The 11,618-nt window shown below is 31.8% G+C and overlaps 1 protein-coding gene and 1 long non-coding RNA gene across 2 annotated transcripts; both read right to left on the bottom strand.

Moving 5' to 3' along the window:
• Positions 1-2,794: 2,794 nt before the first annotated feature.
• LOC144558006 (F-box/kelch-repeat protein At1g64840-like) lies at positions 2,795-3,874 on the bottom strand. The gene has a single exon (XM_078306698.1). It carries the CDS (start codon positions 3,872-3,874, stop codon positions 2,795-2,797), a length of 1,080 nt encoding a protein of 359 aa, XP_078162824.1.
• A 2,651-nt stretch (positions 3,875-6,525) lies between these two features.
• LOC144557823 (uncharacterized) lies at positions 6,526-7,151 on the bottom strand. The gene is made up of 3 exons (XR_013512803.1): positions 6,979-7,151; positions 6,778-6,888; positions 6,526-6,674 (listed from the first exon to the last, which is right to left on the bottom strand). It is a non-coding gene; the product is annotated as an uncharacterized LOC144557823 (long non-coding RNA).
• Positions 7,152-11,618: the final 4,467 nt, after the last annotated feature.

Raw genomic sequence — 11,618 nt, 5'->3', positions numbered from 1 at the left:
GTAGCTAGAAATATTGTCCCTAACGGCACCTAGAGCGGGGGTGAATAGGTCTATTTAAAATTTAACCTCTACAATTTGTAACTATCGATCGGATAGATAAGTTTGAAAGTCATTCATGTGTTTAAGTTATCTATCTACTGTAAGTTCTTGGCGAAATCAATAACTTGTAAATTAAACAACAATTAAAGTTGGCGAAATCAATAATCTTTCTATTACCCAATGAAGAAATGAATATAAGTTGTGACCGGTACGAGACAACACTCAAGTAGTCCACATAAACGACATATTGAGCACAACAGCTCAAAGGAAAGAAAGTGAGCACATAAGCTTCGGTATAGGCGAGCTTGTAGGCTCTAAGTCCAGACAATCACTGGTTTTACTCTAATCTCACAATGATTCAAGTTAGGTAAAGTATATTTGAGGTTGCTAGAAAGATAATTGAAGTTTGAGCACAACTAACAATGGACTAGACTAACCTCTCAAAATGATTCCAAAGTGTAAGATTTGGAAGGGTATTCTCCTGTGTATTGAGACATGAGACAAAACCCACTATTTATAGTGGAATTTAAAGGAGAGCCAACAGCTCTTTGCAGATCAAGATCTGCAACATAATGGTTTAGCCTATTTTGCTTGTGCCTAAGTTTTCAGCATTGATCATACCCAGTAATTTGAATTTTGAATTTAATATTCAGCCAAGTAACAGCTAGACTCGGGTGATCTCAACCTCAGATTTACTTTACCATACTTTTGAACATAAATAAAAATAATAACTTTTGGACAGAAATTACACCCTTATTTACGAATAAATGGTCTGAATAGAAAAGTTCCATGTGCCTTTAAAAATCATCTTATTTCTATTTATCCACATGTACCAGCATATTGCATATCATAATAGTTTGTATAAACTTAACATTTTCATAATTCAAGGTCCAATTATAATCTCACAATTCCCCCAAGTAATTCACTGTAATGCCCCTTGAGTGTTATACTCTTATCCCAACATTGAAGGATAAAATGATGATTTTTATGTAAACAGATGAATTACTGTTCCAAATGATAGTTATAATTGTTATAACTTCATCACTATTAGTTGAGCTTTTATAATAAAAAAAAATTTAACTGAGTTGAAGTATAATAACCTTCAAATTATCTGCGGCAGTCAATTCTCTTCGCTCCCTTTCATATAAATTGAGATTGAGCAAATTGACTCAAAACTATGAGTGATGCTATGCCGCTATGGAAATAAATCTGCTGCGATCCTACAGGATCGCAGGTTCCTGCGATTCTAATCTCAGCCGTTTATATTTTTTGAGATTCGTGCACAAAAACTATCTCCTTTTAAGATTCCCACACTGTAATAAATGAAGGGTTGAAATTGGAATCGCAGGACCATGTGATCCTGTAGGATCACAGCAGATTCTCACCCATGCCGCTATAGTACTATGCATAGCACGGATTGGTTTGTATTATAGATTAATAATTTTATTTTCAAAATTTTAATAGTCTATCCGAACCGTCCAACATGGTCTCCATATGAACATTTACTTCTATCTAAAAAATAGTAAAAAAATTCTAAAAACGTAAAATTTAGATTACAAGTATGTGTTCATATAGAGACCATGTTGAACGGTTCAGATCGACCGTTAGGACTTGCAAACTGAAAATTTGAGTCCATAGTGCAGGCCAATCTGTACTATGCATAGTACCATAGCCTCACTCCAAAACTATATTTATATTAATTTGTTTACGTGTATAGAGAACTAAGTGAAGTTACTAATATTCTCTGAGAGGCCAGAGGTAGATCGTTAAAAATACGTGGAGGCGTATTTATATATAATTTTCTATATAATTTAGAGTAAAATGTCATGGTACTATAAAATTGAATTACATTTTTTACAAAAAAATTTTATGTGATTAATTTCTATATGTGTTTGATTTTCATAGCTCGAAAGTCAGGTTTCCCTCCTGAAAATACGGGTGGAGAGGGACAACATTTCATGTGTTTTTGAGATATTACAGATATTGGATCAATTATAGTATAGAAAATAAGATTTTCGGTAATTTGCTATTTAAGGAGATATCTAACAATTTATTTTTTTTGGCCACGCGCATGAAACAAGTTTATAATTAATTAGCATTTCTTTTTTTTTCCCGTTTATTCTTCGTGGAAATGATAAATCGTTAACTTGTGTAGCTCGTCACGTTCTGACTTGTCATGAAATGCATGGTGACTTTTGTTGACTTTCGGATGCGATTTATTACGCCAACTTGTCATAATATGAATCGTTAACTTGCTTTGATATCTGATCGTAACTGTTAAACCTGCATACATCTCAAACAGACAAATTGTAAAATTCAACGATTATATGTTTTACAAATTAGTCAAATAGCATTGAAAATCATTTACAATAATAAGAAATCGTGATCTGTTTACAACGACTAATGTCACTTGAGATTATAAAATGCAACAATGTGAGATGGATGGAGGAGAAAGATCGGTGATTTTACTTGTTAGTTTAATTACCCAAAATATCATCATTATTTTCATTAGTTTACTTGTTAGTTTAATTACACAAGAAAATGGAGAGAATAAGAGTTAAAAGAATACAAGTGAAAAAATGAGGAAAAAGATAAATTGACAAGAATTAAATGAGAAGATCGAATCTTTTCATTATACTTAAAGTAAAAGAAAACAAGTGAAAAAATGAGGAAAAAGATAAATTGACAAGAATTAAATGTAGATGTTGAAGTTTGAAATATTCTTAATTTATGTGGATTAAGGGAGACTAGCTAACTAGCTAGGCACGAACCAAACATCAACACGCTGATTGGAGCAAGGCAAGAACTCTGTTCTCTTGTTTTCGAGGTCATAACGGCACACGCCTAAAGTAAGCAAGTCTTTGGCGCAAATTCCAAGTGTTCGCAAGTAGATACAGTTTCCTCTGAATCCTTTTACATTACAGCTTCTCAAGGTGAAACCAGTCCAACATATTTTAAAATATCCCCCCAAAAACAAAATTCGGTCACCAATGCTTCTCATCTCAATCCACCTAGCATTCCGACCTCCATAGTCGTCTAGCCTATAAATACGAAAGGAAAGACCTGAAATATTGTTCACTTGAACTCGCAGGATATCTCCAAATGACTCGACTATATAGTCACACCATGGCAATCCAGGTGGTGGTTCAATAACGGACACCACATGACCTTTCTCTGCATTTATAATATATGTCGGTGCTCCCCTCTCTGGATTAAAAAAGTACAATCCGTTGTAGAATGCACATGAAAGAGTCCCTGTTAAATATCGATGTTCACGTTTAACTTTAAGCATTGACCACTTCTCACCATTAATATTTGTTTGACAAAAGGTGATAAAACTACTCCAAAAACTACCATATGAACCAAGCAATATAATGCCATCCTTGTGTGGGTTTGGTCCAAGGCAAAGAGGATGTAACGTACGAAAACGTGCCGGTAGAGGTGGAAGAGGGTGCTCTTCACCACTGATTGGGTTGAAAAGGGACACAGAATTATTTGCGCAGTCACGCGCGAGAACATAGGTTTGCCCTGGTCCTATGAGCTCCTTCTTTTTAACATTTTCAGGAATTTGAACGTCATAGAATTTGCAAGACGAGAGTGAGTAAACACGTGCGTCATATAAATGAAGTTTACGGAGATTGATAAGCCAGGGTAACTGAGCATGTGCAACAGAGCGAGGAGCAGACAAGCGCCAACTCGTACATACAGAACGAAAATGGATGAAATCAGTGAGATGTTGAAGCTTTTGACAGATGAGAAAGAGAAGCTCTGAAGGGAAGCTGGACCAATCAAAAAAGAAGACCTTGCTATTACGCGCGCACGGATGTTGTTGCATGATCCTTCTCTGCTTGGTTATGAAAATAAGAGAGATCAGTTCCTGAATGCAATTTTGGTTATGAAAATAAGAGAGATCAGTGAGATAAATCGGCTTGTATTATGAAAATTTAGCTAGTTCAAAATTAATCAAAGACAGAGGTGCAAATGAGCTAATTTTACTAAAATAGTGAGATACCAAATTTTAGTATGAACTAATTAAATCAAGAAGAATCAATTGATTATGATAGATTTCTTTGACCAGGCTGGTTATGCTATTATTAGAGAAAAGAAAAGAAAAGACCAATGAATTGGAGAGCATCATTATGATCTCATTTCTTCAAAAATATACTTGGAAAAAGAAAACCTCAAAAGGCAGATTTTATTTTTTAGAGAGTTCTTTTATCTATTTATTAAATTTTTATGAGAAGCATGTCGTCTATTTTTCTACAATGACCCAGTCGCAGAATAAAGGAAATAAAAGGAGTTCATTAATGTTTGTAATGGTGAGAAATTTAAACTGAGAATGTTGTGTTAGTTACTGATACAGATTGATCGCAATTAGTAATTACTTTTAATTTACCAACTTTAATAGTCCTTGAATTGGTAGAATAATGGAGCAAGTAGTAAAACTTAAAACAATTATCTTCCTCGCCAATTCTCTAAGTATTAACTTTTACCAATTTTGATCAATTTCTCTTTCTTTTGCACTGCACTGTCATTGGATACTCCATTTTGGACCCCGTATCCGTCTCAGGTGTAATATACGAATACAATATGACCTCGATATGTATGACGTATATGATACGCCAACTGGCATATCCGATGATGTGGTGTATCCTTAACACCTCGATACGGTTACCGATACATGCACATTGAAACACACCAATACGTCTACTCTCTCCACTCTCTCCGCTTGGATACAGAGCGGATAGCCGGATACGCATGCCGACGCTTCTGATTCCTTCTGTGAGCCACGCGTGGATCGGTCTCTTCTCTCCATTTCACTTTTGTGTGCGCCATGATTTGTGAGCTACGTGTAGACCCGCGAATTGAGCAGAAATCCTAGACTCCAACGGAAATCAAACCAAGGATCTGAGGGTAATGCAACATGCGAATTGAGCAGAAATCCTAGACTCCAACGGAAATCAAACCAAGGATCTGAGGGTAATGCAACATGCGTCTCAACCACTGCAATCGCTCAACTTTGTTATTATAACATAGTAGCTTTTATATATATATATATGGTCCGGCTAATTTGCTGCCGGCAGCATTTTAGCCGGAGGTGCTGCCGCCCTTTTTTATTTTTGTGATATCCAAACAACAAATCCAAACCGTTAGATGTTTAATCTATATTATAATCTACTTAGATTAAACATCTAACGGTTTGAATGGAGACCAAATTGTTTGGAGACCAAATTTTACATTTTTTGAATTTTTTTTACTATTTATTAAAATGGTTTGAAAATTATTATTTTTATTAATTTTACATTTTTTGGAATTTTAGCCAAAACATCTAACGGTTTGGATCGGCTATTTGGACTTCAAAACTAAAGATATGAGTGCAAATTAAAACACCTCCATTAATTCACGAAGTAACATAGCCTTACTATATATATTCTTTATTTGAATTAGGAACAACTGTTACCATATTTTCAATTTCAATGATGATTCACATTTATTATGGGACCTTAAGAAAAATCATGAAATCATATTTTCAATTTCAGTTATTTCTATCATTTTCAATTAGGCACAACTGTTACCATATTTTCAATAGTAATAAATTTGAAAGCATGAATCGTGAAGATGATGACATATGTATGCATAAGGCTTCGAAAATAAGGGGGAATTATGATATGCATTACTATATGTATGGTTTACATATCCAAAATACGCTTGCAGGACAAGTAACTACGCAAGTGCAATTACAGCATGTTGAAGTCCAAGATAAGCTTAAGGTTAGTAAATATAGCTTACATGCATAAAAATCCTAAGAACCATTATAATTTAAATTTAGTTTACTGCATTCTCTAACAATATATTTTTCTCCATATGGTCAAATCATGAAATGCAGTTGGATTGCAAATACAAAAATTCAGGAGCTAACAAATAAATCAGAGTCCAAGAAGAGAAAAATTAAATCAAGAGAAAATTTTAGTTTACTACATTCTCTTCTAGCTTTTCATCAGATCTGCAAAACCAAAAATATCATTTTTTCTTGTCAAAGAAAATTAAAAATAACATCTCCAACCACAAAAATACTCATAAATTTAAAACCAATTCACCTGATAGAGAGGATCCCCCCTCCTGAAGAAAACTATTCAAACAATCTTTCAATTCATCATCATCTTGGGAGACTATTATCCTTGAAACCACATTATCAATCTGCAAACATTAAAGCTATTACTATAACACAATGAAAATAATTTTATGTGGTTTTATATTTAAAAAAGAAAATAGTATACCTTATCTGGGAGCGTGTAGTGAAATGTGATTTTAAATGCATCATCTATTTTCATTTTCACATCCCTAATATTAAACACCTGATTGTTTTGCCGAGTCTACAATAAAACTTACAAATTAGTAAATGAACTAAATACAAAAGGGCAATAAAAGTGCAAGTGTGTAAAAATTTTATATTTGACTTTCATTATATTTTTTGTGTAAAAATCTGCATTTACCAGGGAAAGTGCCATAAATGCTACGTTGATGTGTAAATTGAAAAGCAGAGGATCTTGGTTTTTTGAAAACCCAAGAAATACTTCATGGACCATATTAAGGACATAAGTAGATGCACCCATGTTCTTGCTAAAATCCAACCCCTGAATAGAAAAAAATATATATATACAAGAATAAAAATTTGATTTCATAATTTTGCAACAGTCATTATATATATTACATATCTGATGTTATTAAAAATTTTACCTCAAGATATTTAACGACATTAACCAAAATATTTGAAGCTCGTTCGGCAATTTCTATATTTTCATTTCTTAGTGCCCAAAACGTCCAACTCATCACCTTTTGCCATAAAGTCTACAAAATATATAAAATAAATTGATAACAGTCCAATTAGTTAATGTAATATGAATAAATAAATTAATTTACTTGAAAAAAAATACGTACCTGAGTTCTAAAAATATACTGATAATATTCCTCCCATAATATCTCTACTAAATCACACATACTTGTAGAAAATTTCATAGAAGTGTGATTTTCATCTATAGGCTGAAAATTTTAAAAATTGTTAATAAAAAAATTTAATCAAATAGAAAATTTATATGTTTAAATTCACCTGGAATGAATCGTGTATGATGGTCTCCAATAGCGAATTTTTATGAATAACCTCCTTGTTCCTGGAAGAAAAATAATACAATAAAATTGATATATTCACTATATTATAATTACAACAATTGAAATGATACCTACTTATTTAGAACTTTGGAAAATAATGGCAGGAGCTCATCGTCGAATTTGGCATTGTACTTAATAGCCAACGGAATCGTTACAGAAAAAACTGCATAAGAAGCTGCCTCATCTCCATTTTTCTCCTCCAATACTCCTCCAATAAGTTCAACTAGAGCCATCTTAAATGACCTAGAAATATTAATGTTGAAACAAAGATTAAAATCTGTTCAACTATAAATGAAGAATATCTTTGAATGCATTTATTGGTACAACTATAGTATTGTCCATATTCTAATTAAGCTGTTCATGTGGTCCTGTTTAAATTATAAATGAGGCCCTAATTGGATGAAAAAATAAATAAATATTGTAAATGGATTAAAATATATTATTCTTATAATAAAGACAGTAGATGGAATGAAATAGGCCCGATTGACTACAGGATTGTCCGATCGGTTTTAAGTTATGTGTGCACAAATATTAAAAGTAGAACACGCATATCTTAAAGCGGATCGGATGGTCTCGGAGTCCATCAAATCTAAAGTAGATTTGGTTGACATCGGACTTACTCCATTCGAGTTCTAAGAGAGCTCGATCTCATTGCATTCGAACACTATTATTAACTTCTTTTTTGTACCTTATATCTTCAATAGTAGTATGGGCTTCTTCTGGCAACACTTGTAAACTATTCTTGCAGTCCCTACAAGTATAATAAGAAAGAAAAAAAAACTAAAACCATAAATAACAACATCTAGTTAATAATTAATGTTATTGCACAATAGAAGTTATTGATAAAAAATTATACCAAAGCAGAGAAATAAGATCAAAGACCAATGCTAGATCAATTCTGTGCTTCTCTGCATGCAACCCCTCAATAATGATCTGTATTACCTTTGTTGACTGAGAAATTCTCATCTTTGATTTCTCAGAAATTGGGAAGACTGGATTCTCCACAATTTCAGCTACAGTTTCAACGAAACACTGTTGCATATAAATTAGACAAATTATTTTTTTTTAAAATGAAAATTAGGTTGCACAGTTTAATTAATGTTAATTTAAATAAAATGTGAAATCTAAGATTATTTTTCACCTTTTTAGGCAATTGAAGTAATCTGTCAGCCTTACTGGCTATATTGCCATCTGTTTCCTTCCTCAACTGCAATATGAAAGTACTCTTAACTAATTTTAACACTAAGGATATATAAATAAAATGACATTTCCTAAATAGCTATATTTTAAGAGAAAATGTTTCTGTCACTGGATTTTGTCCACAGTTTGTCCATAGCGCTATCCACTCGGTGTTTAACTAATTTTAACGGACACCGGTCCCTACTTCTAACTAATCACTTACTCCGCATATTTAACCTTCCTTCCGTGCCTCTATTTCCTTTTTTGAATCTCATTTTCAAAACATTCATTCTCCGATCAACTTGTTTCCTTTTGAGGCAATTTCTTTCTGATATTATTTTCTCGCTTTACGAAGACGAAAATTTCTAAATCTAAAAATCGATCGATCTCTAAAAATTCGTTTTTCAGCAGTGAGACGCATTGATGAAGGAAGCAGCGCAATTAGTCCCAGACCAACATATTTTGTCCTTTTGCATCTCTGTGGACTCGTGAGACTTGCGTTGATCAAATTAAGAAAAATCTCTTCATTGGCTGCGTCGTATGCCTAACTCTTTTGTTCTATGTACCACGCTCCGCTTTCTCTCTCACATCCAAATAAGAGAGATTGTATTCAGCTCTATTGTTTTTCTTTTGATTTTTTTTTTTGGAAATCGGATGAGAGAATGTTTTCCCACATGATCGACCCTGATAATACTGACCGCTTTTACAATCCTTCAATCGTGGAGCGCGATCAAATAGAAGTTGTTTTTGTTGAAGAACACAGCAAAATTCAAATCTAGTAAGTTATTTTTGTTGAATTTGTTGTTTTCGTTGTATGCAGTAACAGATCTAGCATTTCAAATGAAATCTGGAGGAAAGAGATGATAGAGAAGCGATATGGAGTATTGATCTGTTAATTTTACCGTATTGCCCCGTTAATTTTACAGTATTCATCTTGTCATTTTACAGTATTCATCTTGTGGAAATCTGAAGGAAATAGATGATAGAGAGACGATATAGAGTATTGATATGTTAATTTTACAGTATTACCTTGTTAATTTTACAGTATTCATCTTGTCATTTTTACAGTTTTTCTGTTGAATTTGCTTTTTTCATTGTATGCAGTAACAGATTTATTATTTTGACTGAATTTTTATCTGAATATTAGTCGTATGTTGTAATTTCGTATGATTTTGTATTCTCTGTTTTTTACAGTACATATATATATAAATTACAATATATATGTCTCATTTTACAGGATATCGAACTGTTATGAAAGTTTCTTGATGTTTGAAAATGTGAAGTACGTTTTTTGTAGGATTTGTTATTTAAGTTACAGCATTGAATGATAAATTTTACAGTATTGGTGCATATTGAAATGTTTTTATATTACAGGCACTCTTATGATTTTCAGCCAGGTAAATAACTTGTAATATTATTTTGTAATTCTTATTTGTTATAAATCGAATTTGTTTCATTGTTTATTTTATTATTATGCAGGATGACATCTCAAAATAACGTGTTGTTCTTGTGATGAGGCTTCTTACTCATCCGAACAATGAACACATGAGGTTTTAATGTAAAAGTTATTTGTCCATAGTTTTTTTTGTTGCTATTATGCTATTCTGAATCTTGCGGTGAATATTTTTATCTTGTGTTGAACAAATGTTGTTTGTGGTGAACATATGTTGTTTTATGGTGAACAGATTTTTTGTGTGATGATGGATGTATGTATAGATTTAGCAATTTTAGAGTATACATGGTATTATTTTATGATTTATATTTTGCAATTTTACAGTATATATGATTCTTTGTAGGTTGTAGTTTAAACTGAAATGTAGCATTTGTTACATTTTATCTTACAGTATAGATTGTATTATTTTATGGTTTAGTTTTAGAAATTTTACAGTATACAAGAATCAATTGAAAATTTACAGTATTATGTGAAAATTTTACAGTATACAAGATTCAATTGAAAATTTACAGTATTATTTGAAAATTTTACAGTATACAAGATTCAATTTTACATTATATATTTTACAATATACAAGATTCAATTGAAAATTCTGCTGTATACAAGATTCAATTTTATAGTATACAAGATTCAATTGAAAATTCTACTGTATACAATATTCAATTTTACAGTTCTGCTGATTCAATTTTACATTATACAAGATTCAACTGTAAATTTTACTGTGTAGAAGATTCAATTTTATAGTGTAGAAGATTCAATTTTATAGTGTAGAAGATTCAATTTTACAGTATACAAGATTCAATTTTACAGTATATAAGATTCAACCTAGTGCGGAAGCTAATAATTAACTCTAACTGCCAATAACCGCTAATAACTAACTCTAACTGCCAATAACTTCCTATAACTGTAATTTCCGAAAGTACAATTTGAAAGTACATTTATTTTGTCATGTTGTGCAAGTTGCAATCTTTTTCTAACTATCATGGGACCACTTCAAATAGTTGCTGGATGTTTTGTGATTAACTGATATATTTTATGTGATATATTGTATAATTATACAGCATGTAGAAGTAATTTTATAGTATTCGCGCAAGTCAAAGCTGTGGACAAAAGGCTGTGGACAATTAGACGCTTCCATATTTTAAAGAACTGGGTTAAAGAAAGTTATGATGCATATTATATATAGTATTTCTTCCGGAGACGTTGCAAACTACCTTTGATTTTTTATTTTATTTTTGGTTCTTGTTTAAAGAAAATAAATTAGATTATAGTGTCTCTTTATTTATATATGTTCAAGTCTTCGTTTGCTCTTTTTTTCTTAATCTCTGATTCTTAAATGGATTTCAAGTACGTTGTAAATGCAAAAATGTATCAAGAATTATAGACAAGTGTTGTTAAATGATGTTAACTAGAGTCATGTTTACGTAATTTAGGTTCAAATTCCGAAGTGTTAGAAGAGTGGAAGAACGAATAAGAATCTACTACAATAACAGGTGTGTGTTTCCTAGACTTTATAAAATTATTTTACTTTTCTATTGTCATTCAATTGTTTATTATTATTGCATTAGTTGGATTTATGCATGTTGTTATCGAATCATTCGTATGACTTGAGTAGACATAAATAATTTGCATGAAATGATAAGATTCATATATTGATCAATGAACTTGCATGAATAGGATATGTTGAGTATAGCATGAACTGTGTGATTGAATAAATGTGTTTTGAAAAAGAATGAATATGGTAATTGAACAGGGGCCAATATGCTTGCATATTGGAATG

The sequence above is a fragment of the Carex rostrata genome, chromosome 8 (genome assembly GCF_964058835.1).
Source record: "Carex rostrata chromosome 8, lpCarRost1.2, whole genome shotgun sequence".
NCBI classification, from domain to species: Eukaryota; Viridiplantae; Streptophyta; class Magnoliopsida; order Poales; family Cyperaceae; genus Carex; species Carex rostrata.
Note: the sequence above shows the minus strand (reverse complement) of the source record. Positions and strands in the feature narration are given on the sequence as shown.

Coding starts and splice junctions, on each gene's coding strand:
- LOC144558006 (XM_078306698.1), bottom strand. CDS start 3,874: ATGCAACAACATCCGTGCGCGCGTAATAGCAAGGTCTTCTTTTTTGAT.